The sequence below is a fragment of the Mirounga leonina genome, unplaced genomic scaffold (assembly GCF_011800145.1).
Source record: "Mirounga leonina isolate KUSES-001 unplaced genomic scaffold, KU_Mleo_1.0 Mir_197, whole genome shotgun sequence".
Lineage (NCBI taxonomy): Eukaryota > Metazoa > Chordata > Mammalia > Carnivora > Phocidae > Mirounga > Mirounga leonina.
The window spans coordinates 3,810,581-3,832,282 of record NW_023270494.1 but is presented as its reverse complement, the minus strand read 5'-3'; the positions used below and the strand labels follow the sequence as shown (position 1 = coordinate 3,832,282).

General features: G+C 54.3%; 2 protein-coding genes across 15 annotated transcripts in view; one reads left to right on the top strand and one right to left on the bottom strand.

The window, feature by feature from the left end:
• The window catches only part of TNRC6C (trinucleotide repeat containing adaptor 6C), a 101,693-nt gene extending 88,851 nt beyond the window's left edge, over positions 1-12,842 (top strand). For 5 of the 6 annotated variants that reach the window (XM_035025894.1, XM_035025893.1, XM_035025892.1 and 2 more), the window contains 5 exons: positions 2,807-2,923; positions 4,739-4,933; positions 5,749-5,819; positions 6,612-6,751; positions 9,841-12,842. In XM_035025894.1, coding sequence (XP_034881785.1) covers positions 2,807-2,923; positions 4,739-4,933; positions 5,749-5,819; positions 6,612-6,751; positions 9,841-10,201 — 884 coding nt within the window. In that variant the 3' untranslated portion in view covers positions 10,202-12,842. The remainder of the gene's footprint in view (positions 1-2,806; positions 2,924-4,738; positions 4,934-5,748; positions 5,820-6,611; positions 6,752-9,840) is intronic. The other variant, XM_035025891.1, reaches the window with a different exon arrangement.
• Positions 12,843-13,028: 186 nt separating this feature from the next.
• Positions 13,029-21,702, bottom strand: part of TMC6 (transmembrane channel like 6) — an 18,063-nt gene continuing 9,389 nt past the window's right edge. For 7 of the 9 annotated variants that reach the window (XM_035025896.1, XM_035025903.1, XM_035025900.1 and 4 more), the window contains 8 exons: positions 21,514-21,611; positions 20,708-20,803; positions 20,357-20,432; positions 19,622-19,755; positions 19,351-19,527; positions 19,155-19,233; positions 17,015-17,082; positions 16,174-16,445 (listed from right to left, as the gene is read on the bottom strand). In XM_035025896.1, the coding sequence (XP_034881787.1) occupies positions 16,391-16,445; positions 17,015-17,082; positions 19,155-19,233; positions 19,351-19,527; positions 19,622-19,755; positions 20,357-20,432; positions 20,708-20,803; positions 21,514-21,611 (783 nt within the window). In that variant the 3' untranslated portion in view covers positions 16,174-16,390. The other 2 variants (XM_035025902.1, XM_035025901.1) reach the window with 2 other exon arrangements.

The following is a 21,702-nucleotide window of genomic DNA, read 5'->3' as shown; positions in this document are numbered from 1 at the left end:
ATAGAGAACTTCTCTTTCTGTAGAACCGGGGACGTGATAATGTCCCCGCCCCAGCACAGCTGAGCTGCAGAGGCGGGACCTTGCCCACTGCCTCTCTCCAGAGCGTGACATGCTGCTCCCCACACACCAGGAGCTTCCAGGCAGCCCCTTTGGCTGACCTTGCTCAGGGACCGAGCCACAAAAGCCATCATATTTTTTTTTATACTTTTTGTTGTTGTTGTTGTTGTTGTTGTTGTTGTTTTGAAGTGGGCTCCACACCCAACATGGGGCTTGAACTCATGACCCGGAGATTGAGAGTCACATGCTCCCCGGGCTGAGCCAGCCAGGCGCCCCAGTTTGTTTTTAATTTTTAAGTCATTTCTGTACCCAGTGTGGGGCTTGGATCCACAACCCCGAGATCAAGAGTTATACGCTTCACCGAATGAGCCAGCCGGGTGCCCCCCAGCTATCCTAGTCTTGACTAAACAGCTTGACTTAAAGTAGAGAGAGAAGAAAATTAAGAAAACATGCCCTAGAAACAGGGAGAATAGCTGTTAACCTCTTGGTATTGGCTTATTTTACATATTTTCATAATGCGATTTTCTATTTTTTCTGTCGAGTATCAATTATACTAGGTGTTGCTTTTTAATTTGCATTTTTGTTTTTCATTTACTGCCATTGACATTAAATTCTGATTTGATATTAAAGTTTACATATTTACAGTATATGGATGGTAGGTATAGCGGTTTTTTTTTACATTAGGGTTCACTAATTCACTTTGTTTTTCAAATTCTTTTTTTTTAATTATGTTAATCCCCATACATTACGTCATTAGTTTTTGATGTAGTGTTCCATGATTCGTTGTTTGCGTATAACACCCAGTGCTCCATGCAGAACGTGCCCTCTTCAGTACCCATCACCAGGCTAACCCATCCTCCCACCCCCCTCCCCTCTAGAACCCTCAGTTTGTTTTTCAGAGTCTATCGTCTCTCATGGTTCGTCTCCCCCTCCGATTTCCCCCCCTTCATTCTTCCCCTCCTGCTATCTTTTTCTTTCTTTTTTTTTTTTTTAACATACAACGTATTATTTGTTTCAGAGGTACAGATCTGTGATTCAACAGTCTTACACAATTCACAGCGCTCACCATAGCATATACCCTCCCCAGTGTCTATCACCCAGCCACCCCATCCCTCCCACCCCCCACCACTCCAGCAACCCTCAGTTGGTATAGCTTTAATCCGGACAGAATGAACAGTAACTGGCATGGTGAAGTACAGTCATGGCATTTCATAGCATATTGATACTACATTTCATCCAGAAAGAAAAATAAGCTATAATTTCATGGGACAAATTCCACTATTAAAAATAAAAATTTCGGGTGCCTGGGTGGCTCAGTTGGTTAAGCGACTGCCTTCGGCTCAGGTCATGATCCTGGAGTCCCGGGATCGAGTCCCGCATCGGGCTCCCTGCTCAGCGGGGGGTCTGCTTCTCCCTCTGACCCTCTTCCCTCTCATGCTCTCTCTCATTCTCTCTCTCAAATAAATAAATAAAATCTTTAAAAAAATAATAATAAAATGTTTAAAAAATTTAAAAAAATTAAAAAAAATTTTCAAAAGTAGAACACTGTTAAAATCTAAGCACTCTATTGTTAAATTATAAAAGAAATACCAAAGAGGGTTAAATAGTCTGTAATCTTGGGATCTTGGGTTGATGACATTTTGTTGGTAAATGAAAGAGGAGTGTTTGGGACATAAGCTTAGGATATCAGTAGGACTGGTTTTTTTTTTTTAGATTGTGGACTTGCAGGTTACAAATCATTTGTAATGTTCATGAGTTCTCGTGCCCTCATTCTATGGAGGTCAATCACAGTAGGCCAGTTGTAGACAGCTGTGCAGGTTGCACACTGCACAAGTCTGAGAGGTGCCCCATTGCCTGGTAGTCTCTGTGAAGGGTACCCCTGAGGTTGTCCGGTGCACCAGCCCAGGTGGGGCCCTGCATCTGGCTTCCATGTCTTGTGAGATTCTGTTTGTGGAAGTAAATATGACAAGCAGACTGTCACATCTCATGTTCCCACCCCACCAGCTTCCACACACCAGTGGAGTAACTTTCCGAATCGGAGGAGCTCTGATTCTGTCTGGCTCTAAGCTGAACTGCCAGCACTGCTTCCCCCTCCTCGTTCCCCGGCTTCCTGCTCTCCTCAGAGAAGCCTGGGGGAGGGCGGCACAGAGCCGCCGGACAGCAGGGAGCTGCACAGGGGAGACCACCGCCCCCAGGTGCATGAGCAGGTGTTTTCCCTGGAGGGGACTGCAGTTGAGGGTACAGCCCTCCAGCTCCCCACACGGGGCGCTGCCTCATGCCCGTCTCACAGGGAGAGGCTCGGACAGGAGCTAGTGGACACCTGAGACGTTTTGAGTCAGAACGAAGTGCTGGTCTTTCTACGGTAAAATGTACAACAAAAAGCTTGGTTTTTAACTTTGTGGATATTGTTTGAGGTGTGGAAAGATGGAGAGTGCCCTGTACTGTGAGTTTTAGCCTACGTGGGAGGGAGGCCGTGCGGTCGGTTCACACTCTGGCTGGCGTTCTCGGCATTCTGCCGCTGATCCTCTTCCCTCGTGCCTGGAGGCCCTGCCTCTGAGAGGCTGCCGCTGCCTCCCAGCCTCCGCCTCCTGGGCCCTGGGATCCAGGCGGCTGCCCACCCTGGTCATGGCCTTGGCCACGTCACGCCTGTATGGGCAGCCCCTCCCCGCCTCCAGCCAGCCCCGGCCCCTTCAGCGGAGCCTTCCTCTTGGTGGGTGGCACTGTCCCAGCGCCGTGTCTGCCTCTGCAGGGTCCTCCCCCCCGACATCTCAGAGTGCCGCGCTGCCTTCCTCGAGTGCCTGGCCGCTCAGTGCCTCTGGCTACGCTCGCTCCTTCAGCAGCATCGCGCCCGCGCCCAGCATTGCAGGTACGCACTGGCTTCTCCTGACGTCCACCCGCTCACCCCGCAGGTGGGGGGGTGGGGGGCCGGTGGTGTGACAGAGAGGGGGCCTGGGCACCTCGCCCCCCTGCCGAGTGCCGCGGGAATGGGAACATGGCCTCTGCGGGGCTGTCGCGAAGGGCGCGTAGGATGGGGCGCACCTGCTGCCCACACGGACCTGCTCCCCTCCCCTCCCCCGTGGCTACAGCGTGAGGGGGCGTGAGGGGGACACGGGCCTTCAGACCGTGCAGGCGGCCCCTGCTGGGAAGTCGATGGGGGAGACAAGAGTAGGTCCCAGAAAGTGTGGCTGCTTCCCGCCTGGGCTATTTCTCTGTTACCCTAGACTGTTAGAAGTTTTTGAAGTGAGACATTTCGTTTAGGCTTAGAGAAGAATTGAGAATTGTGTGTCATAAAAACTTCAGGGGAATCTGAACGTGAAAATTTTAAGACTTTAAGGATATAAAGAGATGCAGGCCCAGACACTAACAAGACATGTGTCAGGTTTGTAAGTAGACAGAAATCTTAAAGAAGGAATGTTTATTGTTTAAAGACTTCTTCAAGTATATTTCTGTATTCCTTCAAACCTTGTCATCCAGACCTTCTGGTGTAAAGATGCCGTAGGAATTCCTTTAATACCAGTACCTGGGGAAGAAAGTCGTTTTGATATATTTTAGCATCCTTTTTTTTCCCCCACTCTGTAGTCAATTTATTATTTTATTTTATTTTAACCCCAGTGTTGTTAACATGCAGTTTCAGGTATAAATATAGTGACTCAACATATAGTTTAGCATCTTATTGAAAACAGAGCATCTGGATTATTTCACTCTTTCTAATGTTTATTCTTCCTGATGTTTACAGAGGAGATGTATGTAGACCTTTACTACCTTCATGGTCATTTAGCTGAAGAGAAGGGGCAGAATCAAATCATTTTCCCTGTATCTCCGGCAGTTTTTATAGCATTTTTGCTTTTCCGATCAATGACACCTTTGCTAAGATTAGCGTTTGTTTGTTTGAAGTCTTGGTGGCTAGGGGTGGAGAGGAGCCCCGCACGGGATCTGGTCGCTGTGTGCTACCCAGGGACACCGCGACAGCCACCACTTTGCCTCCAGCACTTCCTGTCCTGGTCGTGCTGGACTGGTGAGGCAGGCCTGGCAGACGTCCAGGTGTGTGCACCTCCCAACCGAGCCCTGGGCATATGAGAAGCTGGGGTTCGGAGTTGTTAGCAGTTTGGTTTTCTTCTCCCAGAGAGCCTTCAAACACTCCCCACAACGGAGGAACTGAGATGCCAAACGCTCAGCCCCCGGCAGCTGGGCCATGCGCGTCCGTCTCTGTCATGCGGCCTGGCGGGCTCATCTCAAAGCTGCGGGTCGTCGGGGGGTGCTTCCTTGAAAAGGGACTGATAGCTAAAGAAATAGTGAAAGGATCTACACATGTTAGGCTTTTGACCTCGGCTAATGTGTTCCATTATAAGCTTGTCCCAATAGAACATGTGGATAGTTAGTTTTAACCTCGAACTACGGAAATGCTGTTTTCTCGGTGGCAGACTTGGGTCTGGCACAGTCAGCGAATTCAGCATCAGAAGTGTCCCGGTGAGGCCTCCACTGGGCACTGGGCACAGGCAGGTGGTCTCTGGGCAGGAATTCGAGAGAGCACTTACCTTCGTGTGGGGGTGCTTTACTTGGTGTTTCTTTCTTATCCCACAGTCTGCTGGTGCCGGAAGCACTTTGTACGCTTCGCCAAACACTGCAGTGACTTTTCTTCTCTGTCTCAAGAATGCCTGTGCTCTGTCTCCCTGCCTTCTAGGTAAACTGTCAGACATTAAATCGACGTGGTCCTCTGGCCCTGCCTCCCACACGCAAGCCTCTCTGTCTCACGAACTGTGGAAGGTGCCCAGAAACACTACTGCACCCACAAGACCACCTCCAGGGTTAACCAATCCCAAGCCTTCCTCCACCTGGGGAGCCAGCCCCCTCGGCTGGACCAGCTCTTACTCCTCGGGTACGCATCCGCCCTCTTGGTGTGCAAGTGGGGCAGGTTGGGGATTGCGGGGGCTCGGGGCCTGCTCTGCTTGCCCTTTAGGGAATGAAAATGCCTGTCATCTTGTCCTCTAGCTCTTCTGTAAGAACTGCTCCCCCCACCCCTAGAACCCAGGAGAGCCTAGGAGGGGTCAAGGGGCCCTGGACTCTGGGCAGTGTGTGGGCCCAGCGCTCCAGCTGCCATGGTTTCCGGCCTCTGCCCTGAGGCAGGCGGTCCCGGCCCTCACAGCACCCTTCGAGGGGCCACGCTGGGCCCTTCAAGAAGGCGCTTTCAGCCATTGATATTTGCTTCTCCACAACATTTCACTGGAGCAAAGGGCTTTCTGGGCCAGAACCCAAACCAAGCCCCCCGTGTGAATTGGGGCCCGCATCCTGGCACCGCACCTCTGCTGGCCGCCGCCGGGGCCCCCGCCGAGCTGCAGCCGTGGAAGACATGCGCCGGGAGTTTAAGAAGCTGAGACTGGAACCAGCGACTGATCGTTTGAAAACTGCTCTGGGCCCGTCATGGCAGCCCCGTGGGTCTGCTGTGTTAGCACGTAGCATCTTAGAGCATCGATTCTCAGGGCCGTGGGGGCAGAGGAGAAGGGAGCTTCTGCCGTCCTCCGCCCAGGGGCATCTGCAGGAATTGTGGGGCTGGGTTCATCAAACCAAAAAGAGAACGTGGGTTTTCAAAGGTTGAGAAAGCTTAGAGCATGCAGTGGCGCTCCATGCTGCCACGTGCATGGGCAGGAAGCCTCCGGGGGTCGTGCTGACGGGGCTCTCCCCCGGCTCGCGCAGGTTCCGCGTGGAGCACCGACACCTCAGGACGGACAAGCAGCTGGCTCGTTCTCCGCAACCTCACGCCCCAGGTACGGGCACCCGCCGTGGGGGTCACCGCGTGGGCGGGGGGGCACTGTCCTTGACCGAGAGCAGTTCCTGCCACCCCCAATGCATGCCGGCCTCTGCTGGGGGCCCTCGCTCAGGGGCCCAAAGATGGCGGGGGCAGCCACAGGCAGACACGTCCATGTTCCTGGGGAATTGTTCATTTTTTACTCTTTTTGAGGCTTTTAAACAGAGTTGCTTGCCTTTAAATTATACCCACTCAAGAGTCATTGTCCTGTGCTCCCCTTTCCCGGGGTCAGGGCTATAGGGCTTCCAGGAACCATGGGCCCCTGCTGGGTGGGCGGGAGGCCACAACCAAAATGGGGTATTTTCTTTCTCCTGATTGACGGAATTCACGAAATATGACTGAAACAGCCAGGATTAAAAAGTACATGGTCAGCGCACCTGGGTGGCTCAGTCATTAAGCGTCTGCCTTCGGCTTGGGTCATGATCCCAGGGTCCTGGGATCGAGCCCCGCATCGGGCTCCCTGCTCAGCCAGGAGCCTGCTTCTTCCTCTCCCACTCCCCCTGCTTGTGTTCCTTCTCTCGCTGTGTCTCTCTCTGTCAAATAAATAAAATCTTTAAAAAAAAAAAAAAAGTACATGGTAAATGACAAGGCATAAAAGATTAAAATCACAAAGTCATACATGCTAAGCCCTTTTTAAAGACAGACCTTTTCCCAGTGGTTAGTACGCCCGGGTCATAGACATTTTCTTTGAAGAATGTCGTGGAAGAAGTCCCAGGAAGCTCGTTACCGCCCCCTTTCCTTCCTCCATCAGATCGACGGCTCTACCCTGCGGACGCTGTGTTTGCAGCATGGGCCTCTCGTCACATTCCACCTGAACCTGACTCAAGGCAACGCCGTGGTCCGCTACAGCTCCAAGGAGGAAGCCGCCAAGGCCCAGAAGTCCCTGCACATGTACGTCTCCTGGCTGCCGATTGGCTGCCCCCCGGGCTGTAGCCCTGGCAGCGCTGGGCTCAGGGTGCTGTGGGAGCTCCAAGGTGTCGGTGGGGTCGGTTCCTTCCAGGGCTCCTGTCCTTAGCCTGCAGGCGCTGCCCTCTCCCTGTGTCCTCACATGGTCGCCTCTCAGTCTGAGTGTGCGTGTGTCCTAACTTCCCCTTCTCAGAAGGACACAGGTCAAAGTGGATTAGGGTTCATTAATGACCTCATTTTACTTTCATGACCTCTTTAAAGACCTGTCTCCAGAAACGGGCACAGCCGGGGTGCTGGGGGTGCTGGAGCTTCCATGTGGGGATTTGGAGGGGCACGATTCAAGCCGTAGCAGGTGTCTCGTGACACGTCTGTTTCTTCTGCTCTGGAGTTGCCGTGGCCATGCCCCCCACTAGGGACAGACCCCCTAAGAGCATGCACGTAAAGCACAGCCGGAAGGAAGGTGCTCTCTCCACCAGGTAGCACCAGGCACGTGACCCGTCTTCCAGCCACCTCCCCCCACTGGTTACAGGTCGCTCTTGCTAAGATGTGTCCGTGGATATACTCAGCAACGGCCCTGGACCAGTGGGATTGCTGAATCCCACGGTGGTTCTATTTTTAATTCTCTCAGGACCCTCCAGAGTGGCTGAACTAACTCCCATTCCCATCAGCAGTGAACAAGGGTTCTCTTCTCTACATCCTCCCAACACTTGTTATATTTTGTCCTTTTGATTCTAGCCATTCTAACGGGTGAGGTGAGATCTCATTGGGTTTGATTTGTATTTCCCTGATGATGAGTGATGTTGAGCATCTTTCATATACCTGTTGGCTATCTGTATGTCTTTGGAAAAATGTCTGTTTAGTTCCTCTCCTCATCTTTTAATCAGGTTGTTTAGGCCTTTTTTGTTGTTGTTATTGAGTTACGTGATTCTCTATATATTCTGAATATTAACCCCTTATGAAATAAATGCTTTGTGAATATTTTTCTCCATTCCATAGTTTGGTTGTCTTTCATTGTATTGACAGTTTCCTTTGCTGTGCAGAAGATTTTTAGTTTGATGTAGTTCTACTTATTGATTTTTTTTCTTTTATTGCTTGTGCTTTTTATTTTAAGTTTTCTTTATGTAAGTAATCTCTACACACAACGCAGGATTCCAACTCACAACCCCGAGATCGAGAGTTGCACGCTCTTCTAACTGAGCCAGACAGGCGGCCATGTGCTTTTGGTGTCCCATCAAAAAATCATTGCCAAGACCAATGTCAAGGAACTTTTTCCCTGTTTTCTTTCAGGAGTTTTATGGTTCCAGATCTTATGTTTAAGTCTTTAATCCATTTCAAGTTAACTTTTGTGAGTGGTGGGAGACAGGCATCCACATGTTACTGTTCTGCACCTGTTCCTCCAGCTTTTCCAGCACGTTTGTTAAAGAGACTGTCCTTTCCGCATTGAGTGCTCTTGGTGCCCTTGTCAAATATAAATCAATTGTCTAGATGGGGATCTATTTCTGGGCTCTCTATTCTGTTCCACTGCTCTGTGTGTCTGGGTTTTTTTGCCAGAACTATACTGTTTTGAATACTACGGCTTTGTAGTATAGTTTGGAATCAGCAAGTGTGATGCCTCCAGCTTTGTTCTTTATCAGAATTGCTAGGGCTCTTTGGAGTCTTTTGTGGTTCCATGTATATTTCTGTGAAGAATGCCATTGGAATTTTTATAGAGATTACATGGAACCTACAGATGGCTTGGAGTTGTCTGGATGGCCTTGCATTTGTATCTTCTTTGGTTTCTTTCATTAAAGTCGTTTAGTTTTCATTGCACAAAGTTTTCACTTGCTTGGTCAGATTTATCCCTAAGTATTTTCTTGTTTTTTAATGCTGTCGTGAATGAGATGTTTTTCTTTTTTTCTTCTTCACATATTTCATTGTTAATACATAGAAATGCAGCTGTTTTTCATTATGTTCGTTGTATATCCTGCAACTTTACTGAACTCATTGATCACTTCCAGCAGTGTTTTTGGTTAAGTGTTTAGGATTTTCTCCATATAAGATCACGCCATTTGCAAATAGTGATCATTTTACTTCTTCTTTCCCATTTGGATGCCTTTTATTTCTTTGTCTTGCCTGATCGCTCTGGCTAAGACTTCCGGTGCTGTGTGGAATAAAGATGGCAAGAGCAGGCATCCTTGTCTTGTTCCTGACCTTAGAGAAAACGCTTTCAACCTCTCACTGTCGAGTATGATGTTAGCTGTGTGTGTGTCATGTACAGACGGCCTCTCTGACATGGAGACATGTTCCTTCTGTCCCGTTTGTGGAGGGTCTTTATCATGAAAGGTCGTTGTGTTTTGTCAAATGCTCTTTCTGCATCTACTGAGACAAGAGGACTTGAATCTTTCACTCCCATCAATGTGATGTGTCACACTTTGTGATTTGCTTATGTTGTTCAACATCCTTGCATCTCAGGAATAAATCCCACTTCATCGTGAATGTATAATCCTTTTCATGTGCTGTTGAATTCAGTTTGCTTAATATTTTGTCGACAATGTTTACATCTGTGTTCATCAGGGATATTGGTCTATAGTTGTGTCCTGATCTGGCTTTGGTATCAAGATAACACGGGCCTCATAAAATGAGTTCAGGAGTGTTTCCTCCTCTTCAGTGTTTTGAAGAGTTTGAGAAGGTTTGGTGTTAATTCTCTTTTAAATGTATGGTAGAATTCACCAGTGAAACCATGTGGTCCTGGGCTTTTCTGTGCTGGGAGGTTTTTGGTCACTGATTCCGTCTCCTTACTCGTTATTGGTCTGTTTGGATTTTCTGTTTCTTCATGATCCAGTCTTGGTAGGTCATCTGTGTCTAGGGATTTGTCCAGTTCTCCTAGGTTGTCCAGTTTGCAGGTACAGAGTCATTCTAGAAGTCTCTCAGGACGCTCTGTATTTCTGTGGTATAGGGTGTCATGTCTCCTCTGTCAGTTCTGATCTTGTTTATTTGAGTCTTCTGTTTTTTTCTTAGTCTAGCTGAAGCTCTGTCAAATTTTTTATCTTTCAAAAAAACCAGCTCTTAATTTTGTTGCCGTCCTGCTCTTTTAGGTGTGTTCTGGGAAACACTACCATCTTGGCCGAGTTTGCCGGCGAAGAAGAGGTGAACCGTTTCTTAGCCCAAGGCCAAGCACTGCCGCCCACCTCTGGCTGGCAGTCCGGCACCGGGACGGGCCAGACACGTTTGGGCGCCTCGGGCAGCTCCCACGGCCTGGTGCGGAGCGACACTGGCCACTGGAGCGCCCCGTGTCTGGCCGGCAAAGGGAGCAGTGACCTGCTGTGGGGCGGGGTCCCCCAGTACTCGAGCAGCCTGTGGGGCCCACCTAGCAGTGATGATGGCAGGGTGATCGGAAGCCCCACCCCACTGAACACTCTGCTTCCCGGCGACCTTCTCAGTGGGGAATCCATCTAGGACCGAGAGGACCCCGTGGGCGCCACAGTCATCAGCACTAGGAAGAAAAGGCTGACCCTTTCCAGTCCGGGCAGCGCTGAGGACCCCGCTTGACCTGAGCAGCCCGGCAGCCCTTTGAGTACCTCTGTCCAGTACTGAAGACGAACCCTGGCCGCAGTCCTTGTGAACTGTTCACGAGACAGTGCGGGCTGCGCTTGGTCAGTGTCACATGCTAATGACAGGATGTTCCTCATAGCTTTTTATTTTGTGTTGTCTTATGTTTGTATGGTGTGTTGTCGTTTTGATTTTTTAAGTATAAAAGCTGCTTAGAATAGTTCTATCATGAAGGGCACTTTTCAGATTGTGGGCTGGAAAGGGTTATTTTATCAAGGGGGGCGGGAGGGAGGGAGACGAGAAAGCCTATTTAAAACGAGCCTGTGATGATTATGCACATTACCAGAGGCGGACCCCGTAATCAGGGGGAGCTGGTGTCCATCACTGGGCGCAGAGTGCGGGCTCCACGCGGCGGGCCTGGCGGCCAGGACCGGCGAGCTGCGCAGAGGCAGCGACCTGCGGCCTGCTCTCTGCTCCCACGGGTCCGCCTATGCACATTACCCTTGTTTCATTACTTTTTCATGCCATTTTTTTATCCCAAAAAATATTTTTTAAAAGTTAAAAAAAAAAAAAAGACATATCAAACATGCAAATACTTGAATCCAGCAGGCCAATAAGGAAATGTGAACACTTGCCGCGTCGAATTCTACACTTCCAGGCTGACATCAGTGCGCAGAAACAGGCTCTAGGAAACATTTCTGAGTTCACAGCCTATGTGTGTGTGTGTGTGTGTGTGTGTGTGTGTGTGGAAACAGAAGCGTGTGTGCGCGCACTTTCTGTGTTTGTGTGTTCCGTGTGTGAGGGATTTAACTGTGGGTTTTCCCTTTTATTCAGTATATGCTTTTTTTTTTGGCGCATTGGTCAAATGTTTGTTACTATTATTAGCTTCTAACTTTGCACTGAGTGTCCCTGCCCTTCCTTTTGCTAATCCTATACATGAAAGAGAATTCATGGGACAGGGCCGGTGACAATTCATGTGTAAATGTTTACTCAAGGACTCTGTTATTGCGTTTAAAAATTACAGTGTATATCTCTGGAGAAATAATATGTATACCTACCTTTAGCAGCTTTTTATTGTGGACTAATGCAAGAAAATATTACCAGAGTATTGCACCGTGTTTCCATGTGGAATAGAAAGTGAGAGAGAAGACAACTGTTGCAGAACTGTGGCCATAGATCCTCGCGGAGAGCGGACGGCTCCGCGGGAGGAACAGAGACAAGCACTTGGACGTGGGTGGTGACCGCTTTCGGAGGGGCCCGTGCTCAGGGCTCCCACCTGTTTACAGACCTTTTTTTCTCCTTCAGACTTTAAAATAAAAAAAAATTTTAAAAAGGAATTAAAAAAAAAAGAAAAAAAAAGAGACTTCCGTGGTAAAGAAACCTATTTTCAGAATGCAGATACGCTACTTCAGAGCTCTGGGATTGAACAGTGTCGTCGCTTCCCTCCAGCCATCGTTGTGGACTGTCGATTGTCCCCCTTCGTCGAGGTGACGAGACGTTGTGGTCACTGTCTTGCACATGCGGATGCGCTCTCAGGAAAGCCAGGGTTCCCGAGGGGCAGCTCCACACCATTTCATGTATTTTGTAACCCAACTCCTAGCACTGAAGATGTTATTAAAAAACAAACAAAAAAAATAAAGAAAAAAAAGAAAAAAGGAAAAAAAACACAAAGAAGAAAAATACCTAATCTCTAATGTGTAGCAGTTACATATTTACCAAATAACGGACTCAAAAGAAATAGATGTTTGAAGAGTGCTTTATATATTAAAAATTGCTTTATGTTTTAAAAATGATCAATGTTTTGATTGTTTTGCAAGAAAGACAGACAATGGAGTAACATACCCTCAAGTATGTTTAAAAATATATGAACATTGTGCTCCCTGCCTGCTTGATCAGGAAACTTGTGCATTACATTTTTTTTAATTAGCTTTTTAATGGTTTTATCAAAACAAAACAAAAAAAGAACAAAAAACAAACAAACAAAAAAAACACAAAAAAAGAAGGTCCTGCAAAATTGCAGTTCAACAAAAGCTGGTTTTATAGAGGATCATGAACTATGCACAAACTGGGTTCAAGACTTGTTTTCTCAAGTTGAGTCGTGTATTTAGCTAAACAAACCTTCCTCAGAGTAATAGCATCTCATTGCCATTACATGCGTTCTATATATTTGATGTATATATGCTCACGTATGTATATCAAATATATGTGCGTGCGTGCGCGCGCGCGCACCAGACAGCTTCCCATGCTGCCGCTTAGCATCGAGTTGTAGAAAAACTGGTATTTTAAAATTGGGGATGGAAGTAAAGACTCTGTTTGTTTTTGTTTTTTGTTGATTTTTTTTTGACCTTTTCTTTTGAATTAAAGATGTCTGTAACTCTGAGATTAAAAAACAAGTTTGTGGCTTTTAATGTTTTTTCCTCATAGAATGTGATCGTTGAAGAACATGCACCGAAAGTTGCTTTCAGAAGTACAACGCTTTGTTGAATCTTAATAAATTGCAATTTTTTTCTTGGCTGTTCAAATAAATGTGTTTTTTATTTTTCACAGACATATCATCGATTTTCACTTTGTATGTACGGGGGGAGAGAGCTGTCCTACTGTTCGTAACGAATTCCCTGCCTCTTCAAGATATCCTTAGAGTTTAGACGAACTCTGAATGTCTGTCGTTTGGCTTATTATTTTATCTTGTGGTTTGTGGCTTTGCAGTTCCCTCTGAAACCTTACTACCGGTCACGGAGAGGCGCAGCAGAGCCAGGGCCCGCGGGCCGAGTGCCCCCGCTGAGGACCGTGGCTCCGTCACCCGTGACCTGGTTTGGGCCTCAGAAATGTTGGGTCCAAGGAGAGTAATGAAGGCCTTTTGTGTTTCCTGGACGTCTTATTCATTTATTCTTGTAAAGTAGCCTAAAATAACGGGTGAAAGGTGACTTTCACGAAGCGTTTCGCACACGCAGAGCAGAACTCAGGGCGCCGCAGGCAGTGGCTTAGCGTGGCCTCTCTGGTGGCAGCTAGAGAGCAGAGCCGACACCAGGGGGGGTCTCGGCCCACTGCAGACACCATGACCTTAAATCAGTCCAGCGAGCACCAGTGCTTCTGACGACCAGGATTGTCATGATGGTGTCTGGGAGACAGGCCAACGTGTCCTCCGTGACCCCCTGCTCAGAGACCAGCAGAAGGAGTGGCTTTCTGTCTCTACTCCCCTTCCATGTGCCTAGGGCGAGGTGGCAAACTCCTGGCTCTGCCCAACCTCTTTGGAAAGTCACGAAGGACAGCACCGAAGGGGGTCACGGTCGGGAGAAGTGAAAAGCGAGGAATGGGAGTCAAAGTGGGCAAAGCGCACCCAGCCTTCTGCCGAGCAGGTGCGTGTACTGCGAGAGAGCGCCTGCTCCCCGGGAGGACTTCCTGCAGGAGGTGGTGCAGCCCTGGGCCTGGGAGGCCGACCAGATTCTGCCAGCCTGGGGAAAGCAGGGGACGGGTGGGTGACACAAGGTAAACCGAGATCTGGAGTGACTGCTCATGAGACCGGGCTGGGGAGCAGGGATCCTGGTACCCACGGTAGCAAAGGAGGCTCGGTGTCTAGAATCAAGAAAACAATAGGTACGGAGCTGCACTTTTTACAAAACTGTTCTGACGGCACCGTGGGAGAGTGGCAAAGACAGAGGGTGCTCAGTGAGTCGTAGCAGGAGATGCAGAGAACGGGCTGTCCAAACAGCGAGGAGGCCAGAAGAGGCGTCGGGGCGAACACCAGTTCTGGTGACAAAGACAAGAGCTGAGTGGCTGAGCACATGCTCACTGACAGGAGTGAAAATGGAAACCGGCATTTCAAGAAGATTCTTCCCAGGGGTGGAGCAGGGAAGACCTACATAGGAATCCCGAAGGAGTCGTCATTAATTTGCTAGCTCGGCGCATCGCGCTGCAGTGGAACATAGTTGACAAGCTCTACTTGTGAGACTGTGGCCGGACCAGTAGCCCGAGGAGCAGGCCGGGCCCCACAGTCTGGCGCCCCGGCTGGGAAAGACAGAAGTGCATTTCCAGATGCCCCCTAAGTGGGCAGTACTGCCTTGGGCTTAAGAGACCTGGATCAGATGCTACATAAAGCACAGAGCAGTGGTCCTCAGCCCGGCTGCGTATTAGACTTACCTGGAAACTTTTTAAAATCCCAGTGCCAGGACACCTCCCAAACCAACGCAAGCAGAATCCCTGGGGCTGGGCCCCTAGTTGGTTCCATTGAGGAGCCAGGGCCGAGAAGCAGTGGCATGGAGGAATCTTGTCATTGTCCTGAAATAGCTCTGTCGACCTCCTGTGCCCTGGAATAGCAATTTCTAAGAGTTCGGTTAGCCTCGTTTGGCACTTAAAGCTCACTTTTTCTTTTTTTTAAAGATTTATTTCAGAGAGTGTGTGCAATGGGGAGGGGAAGAGAGAGAGAGAAGCAGACGCCTGCCGAGCGTGAAGCCCAGTGTGGGGCTGGATCCCATGACCCTGAGATCATGACCTGAGCCGAAATCAAGAGTCGGACGCTCAACGGGCTGAGCCACCCAGGCGCCTCTTTTTTTTTTTTTTTTTTAAAGCAAAACTTCTGGGCCAAGCATGGTGCGAACCAAGCAACAGTAGAGGGGCTGCGTCATGTGCTCCAGCAGCCCCCTGAGGTGAGGAGCTGGGCTGGGCAAGGTCACAGAACACGCCCAAGGCCATCGGCTAACAAGGCTCAGAATCCAGGCCCGCTCCCCCGTGGGCTCCATCGCAGAAGGAACACGACGAGATGCGCTAACCAGAGGGTCTGGGCCACCCGTGCATCAGAAACAGGACGGGAGGCAGACGACGCGAGGAGAGCTGGCTCGCGCGGGGGCGGGGCGGGCGAGGCTGCAGCCCCGGGCAGAATTGCTTCCGAAAACCTAGGTCCTGAGCTGTTGGGGGCACCAAGGGCGCCGTCCCCCACCTACAGAAGTCTAGGTGATGCCTGCCCGGTGACCCTCCAAGGCCATATCAGCAGATGGCACCTGCCCCTGCACGTCTGCCAAACAGGAATACCGTGAGACCGTCTGGGAAAGCGTGGACCCATCCGGGGCTATCTCTGCTTAGGGTATCTCCACTGCGGGTTTGACCTGGCCCTCCGCACTGCCTCGCCCAGGCCCGAACTTTGCTCTTCTGGATCCCCCTGTGGGATGAGGAGCAGTGGGGCCCATCACTGCACTCTCATCCTGCTTCCCCACCTGGGGCCACTCCCCCAGCTCCTGCAGACATGGGGGCGGGGCTGTGACAGCCGAGCCCCTCCTTCCCGTCCTCTCAGGTTCACGGCATCCCACAGGACCCTCAAACCGCCTGGCAGGATCTGGGGGCTCCCCATCACCCGCCACAGGCAGCCAGACCCCCTCCTGCCCCAGGCCTGGGTGCTGGCCGCCCCTCTCCCCATGGCTCATTGGAAACTGAGAGCTCTTCCCCACCAGCCTCTCCCCAAATTTGCCTTCCACTGGCCTGGTACCCACTGGGCATCACCACTGATGGCTTCATCACCCTGGACACTGCCTGCCTGGCCCGCCTGCGCAGGCGCGAGCCCCCTGGGCACAGGCTGGTCAGGGGCGACCGGCAAGCTGTGCCGTGGCCCACCCTGCCATCTGGGGCTCAGCCAGCAGAGGGCACCCTGCGCTTTAGCGCCAGACGTCCCCCCCACCTGCCCCCAACCCCACGTCAGAGGGCGCTGGAGGGCGCTGGAGGGCGGAGTGCGGAGGAGAAGCATTCAGCCAGAAAGAGGAACTCGGCGGGGGGGGGGGGGGGGTCCCCGCGCCCTCCGCCTACAGGTTGTCCGCAGGGTGAGGGTACACGGCCCAGCGGTGCGTGCGTGCACTCGGCAGGCCCGGCTATAAGCACAGAGTCCCAGGAGAAGCTCATTTTGCAAAACATGTTTTATCAGAATAAATAGAGTCCCAAGCAGGATACAGTCCACTGGGCGTGCCCCCCCACTCGCCCACCCTCCAGTTCCAGCCCTCATGGGCTGCAGAGTCCGGGCGGGCGTCAGTGCCCACGGGGCCGCGGAAACAGAGAACGACCCCAGCACAGGGCGCACCTGTGAGCAGACGCAGAGCTGCAAGGCCTGTCGCTGTCCTACCAGGCGTCCGGATCATCCGTGAGCCTCTCGGCCTCCTGGGTTCTACCAGCCCTGCCAGAAGGGGGAGTCAGCGAGGGGCCCCTGGGACCTCCGGGGACGTGGGGGGCTGAGGGGTAGTCCCTCCAGCCGGGCCGAAGCCAGACGCCCAGTAGCCCTGCTCAGGAGCTGCCTTCAGGCCTCCGGAGGGTGGAGAAACCTCTGGACGGCCTCAAAGGGGCTGGGCAGACCTCCGATGTGTCTGTAGGTGGGGCGGGGGGTGTCGGACGGCTCAGTCTGTGGGTCCCTGCTGCCCAGGGATGAGCCCCGGGGCCTCGGACTGCACACCAGGCCCGGTGCGTGTACCCCCTGGGGACCGCGGGGGCCAGCTCCCGGGCACCCCGACTTAGAAAGAAAAGTGCCGCAGCGCCCAGCTCAACCTGCCCCTGCGCGCACTTCTTTCTTCTCTAGTTTCCTTTTCTCGCCAGACTTCACCACGCCTGAGCAAGAGAGCTGGGAAGGAGGGCAGCCGGGGAGGCCGGCACCCCTTCCCTCCTCACCCCCCAGCTCCGCACGATGCCCGGCCCTGGCCCCTCCCCTCCACGCTCACACACCGAGTGCCCAACCCCTCCAAGGCCCCTCACCTGCTCCTCTCTTTCCTCTCATAGACGGAGTGAAGCTTGTTGATCAAAAAGACTTTGTCTTCCCCCTCCTAGAAAGGCCAGAACACAAAAGGTGAGGGAACAGTTGTCCATCCGTCTGTCTGTCCAGAACAGACTATTCCATGAGACAAGCACAAAAAGTTTAAAGGGGGAAGAGGCACCAAACGAGGACGGAAAAACCAAGAGCCAGGCAACGGGCATATATGTAGATCGATCAATCTAAGCTTCCTAGTGGCCAAGACGAAAAAGAAAATGTGATCAGGGGCACAGTGAAGGCCACAGAGCCAGCCTGACTTAATTTAAAACTGGCCCCGCCCCCCCGGACTCCGTGTTGGGCGAATTACATCCTCTCCGGCCTCAGAGTCAGCATCTGTAAGCGGGAGATAAGGGTGTCTGCCGCACGGAGCTTGTGTGAGCTTCCACTGTCGTTCTAATTACCACCAACTTGGCAGCTTAAGACAACACAAATTCATCTTTCAGTTCTGGAGGTCAGAAGTCCAAAACGGCTCTCACTGGGCCTAGGATCAAGGTGTCAGCCAAACTGGTTCCTTCTGGAGACTCTTGGGGAGCATCCTTCCTTCCTTTCTCCAGCTTCTGGAATCTGCCCACAGCCCTTGGCTCGAGGCTGCTTCCATCTGTGCCGGTGGGTGCAGAGGGCCGTGCCCTTGAGTAAGCCCCCCTGCCCAGGCCCGGGAAAAGCAGTTCCAGGGGCCTAGCCGAGCTCAGACCTGCAGCCCCAAAGCCTTGCAACCGGGGCAGGGCTCAGCCTTGGCGGTGGGGGGGACACGGTCTGCAGCAAGGGCCTGCCCGGAGGGCCTTTCCGCTCCCGGAGAACTAGCAGGTGGAGCTGGGATCCTCCTCCCGACGCTGCTGTGCATCTACCAGCCCCACCTCCACCCCCGGGACCCCGAAGGTACCCGCAGGGCTTGGTGCACTACACAGTAGGGCGGGCGGGAGCCAGCTGGCAAAGACCCGCTTCCGCCAGCTGTGGCCAGGTGACCGCCTCAGCCAGAATGCCTGGCCTTACGTCGTGCTCCCTGTGGGCGCGCCAAGACGCCCGTGTGTGTAAGGGAAGGGGACGGGGGCCTCCCATTGTGTTACTTGAACCCCCTAAGAAGTGGGCGCTGTCCCTAAGGGACCTTCCCGCTTGGGGCCCAGGCCCTGCATCAGTAAGCCAGCAGGAGGGGCCCATGCCTACCGCACCCCAGCCCTGGCCTGCCATGGCTGACACCCCGCGCCTGACCCCCGAGTCCTCCTAAGGCAGCGTCCCAGGTGGCCCCCAGCACACACCCGGAGGAGGCGCAACCCCCGGCCCCGTGTGAACGCCAGGCCACCGGCACAGTGGCCTCAGAGTGGCCCAAGCGTCCAGGGGACAGTGAGAATCTGCAGAAGGGGAACGGCCGCGGGGAGAGTGACGGCGAGGTCCGAGCCCACCCAGCGTCTATGCGGGGACCCGCCGTCGCTGGCAGGTCCGGCTGAGCAGACCCCGGCAGGACGCGCCCCCCGGCTGGGAAAATGCCAGCCCGAGTGATCCAGAGTCCGTGGTCGCTGGCTTTTAACCGGACGCGAGGCCTCGCAGCCGAGCAGGGAGGGACGGTCCACGGGGCCGGGCTGGGCCGCCTCTGGGGTGGGCTTGAGCAGCTCGGGGCCGGCGGATCCCCAGGGGCCGACGGTGCAGTGGGGGTCCCAGGAAGGAGCCGCCCCCGGGCGTCTCAGCCCACCCTGCCTCTCACACTTACGACAAACCAAACGTGCTTAATACAAAGGACGAAAACCCGGGCTCGCGTTTAACTTACTCCACTTGTTTGGAAAATGAGGGCAATGAACAGGGTCCATGTCCTGACGCGGGTCCCCCAAGAAGTCCAAGGGCTATTTCCAGTACCTCCAAGACCCTCACAGAGACCGCAGCCCCGCGGGGCCGCCCGCCCGAAAATGCCGCCTTTCTCTGCCGGAGCCGCGATCCACACCCCCCCCAGGGCGGGAGCCCTGTCCCCGAGGGCGCTGCAGGGCGGCCGCTGCCTCACTCCCCGCTCCGCTTCGTACAGCCCCCCGCAGGGCCGGGTGTCATTTGTGGGGCAAACAGAGCCTCTCGCGGCCAGGCCGGGGGCGGCAGGGCACTCACGTTGCTGATCTGCTCCTTGAGGAGGCAGATGACCCTCCGCTGGCCCTTCACCACCTGGATGTGGAGGTAGATCACCGCCCTGCAGGATGGGGAGCCACGCGGTCGGGAGGGGCTCCGCGCTGGAGCCCAGGGCACCGACAGGCTGGGGCCTCCACCCGGGCCGGTCCTCCTGCGGGGCCCGCCTGCCCGCACTCACAGCAGCAGGGCCGACACCAGGTAGACGGGGAAGGTGTTCTCCACCAGGTACCGGTGGACCCAGGGTAGCCAGGAGACCCTGGGGCCCGCCTCCTCCAGATGGCGCACCCACACCTTGCCCGCCTCGTACATGCTGTTCAGGCTCCGGAACGGGCCGCAGGTGCTCGAGGGCTTCACCCTGGGGGAAGAGGGCGAAGGCGACCCCCACGTCACCCCACACTGCAGCCCCCAACCCAGGGGGCACGCCGCCCCACAGGCCGGGCGCCACTCACCGCCACACAGCGAAGCAGAGGAAGACAGCGGCTCCCAGGAAGGAGGGGAAGCAGAGCAAGGAGATGAAGACGGTGCTCATGTGCGAAGCCAGCCAGGGCCGGCGGGGCGCCTGGCAGTTGGCCCTCAGGCTGGTCTGGGGACAAAGGCTGAGATCCGCCACGGCCACAGCTTCGGGGGGGGGGCCCTGGGCGACACCCCAGGCCGGGATGGGCTCCCCGCCCCCAGGGAGCGGACACTCAGAATGTGAGCCTGTGGGTTGCCACGCCGGTGTACGGAGGGGCAACCGAGGCACAGGAGGGGCGGCCTGTCCCCTGTCCCTCGGATACGGAGACCTGATGGGCACTGCCACCTCCGATGGCCGTGCCCGGTGCTCCAGGAATGTCCTCTCCAACGGGCCCCCGCGGACACCGTCCCGCCACTCAGACGAGGAAACGGGGCCAGAGGGAGAGGCTGGTTCTCCAGCGCCGAGCGCAACCCAACCCAAGGACAGAGGAGCGGGGGGCCCTTCCCTCGGCCCAGGAGGGGCCTGCGGCTCCGAGCAGCTCCCAGCCGCCGGCCCGGCACCTCCGGGCACCCAGCAATGACCACGGACCCCGACGCGATGCTGCCCAGCCAGGAAAGGCAGTGACGCTCGGGGGACGGCAGTCAGGGGAGGACGGGAGGGTCCCGGGGCCCAGCCTGGCTCAGGCTCCCGAGGCCCTGCCGCCCTCCCGGGCGCCAGCGGGCACCCTTACCTTCTTGACATAGAAGATGAGCAGCAGCTTGACGATCTGGATGGCAGGGAGGAGAGGAGAGAAGAGGACCCCCAGCCTGGAGAGGCAGAGGCTGGGGTCACGACCCCTGTGCTGCACCCCACAGTGACAGCAGCCGGGCTCGGGGTCACGAGATGCCCCACCCCAAGGCCAGGCTGGGGGAGGGCACAGCAAGAGGGGCCGCACGCTGCGCGTCCTGAGAGGCGAGGGGTCAGGGCCCACGTCACTGCGGAACCCCCAAGCCGGGGCCTTGCTGCAGGCCTAAGGGGGAAAGGGGCTCAGCCTTCCGGGGGCGGGGGGGCCGGCAACGGCAGGCGGGCAGAAGACGCTTACCAGGTCAGGGTCTGCCCATAAATCAGCTGCAGAACGTTCCCGGCAATGTCGAACTCCGGTTTCTCCCTCCTCTTAAGCTGCTTCTCAGAGATGAGCCTGGGGCAGAGGAGCCCCCGAGGGTCACTTGGGGGGGCCAATCCCGGAGACCGATCCCCAGCAGGCCGGCCAGTGACCCTCCCCTCAGGCGCCGGCGGATGTCAGGGGACAAGGCAGGTGAGGTCCTCCACCTGAGGGGCTCGGGGCTACAGCTGACTTCCTCTCCGTCTTTTCTCTCTCTTGTTTTTTAAGTAATCTCTCCGGCCGACGTGGGGCTCGAACTCAGGACCCTGAGATCCAGAGTTACACGCACCCCCCACGGAGCCAGGCGCCCCGTCTCGGTCTCTTTTCTACGCCCGGGTGTAAACATGCACAACAGGCGCAGACGTTTTACGGACTGTTAAACGTCCCGTTTTTAAATCACTATTAATCTCCTGGTTCCCGGAAAAAAAAACACAAACGAGAAAATAAAAGCAGTAGCAACACCGGAGCCCAGCAGCCTCCCGCAAATGTCCCTCCGTCCCTCCCTCCTTCCGTTTTCCCTGGACAACACTGAGATTAGACATCATTTGGGAAACTCTCTTCCATCTAAACACGCGTTACATCCCGACTTGGGTTTTGCTCGCCCGGCCGATCTTCCACAGACAAGGCGGGCGGGGGCGGGGCGACGGCCGTGCCTCTCGCGGGTGAGGATGCTCGGAGGGCGAGGCGGGCGGGCGGGGAGGGCAGCCCAGGTGCCCAGGGGGCGCGCGCAGGGCCCGGGGCCTCACCTCCACACCAGCTCCCCGAACAGCGTGTCCAGCAGCACGAAGATGAAGTCCAGCACCATGAGCCGATACAGCTCCTGGCCCACAAAGTTCTCCCAGCACTGAAACAGAGTGGGCCTCAGCCCCCGGGCCCCTGGTGCCCCCGCCACCCTGCCCACCCCAGCAGCCCACCCAGGGGCCCTCCCACCGCCC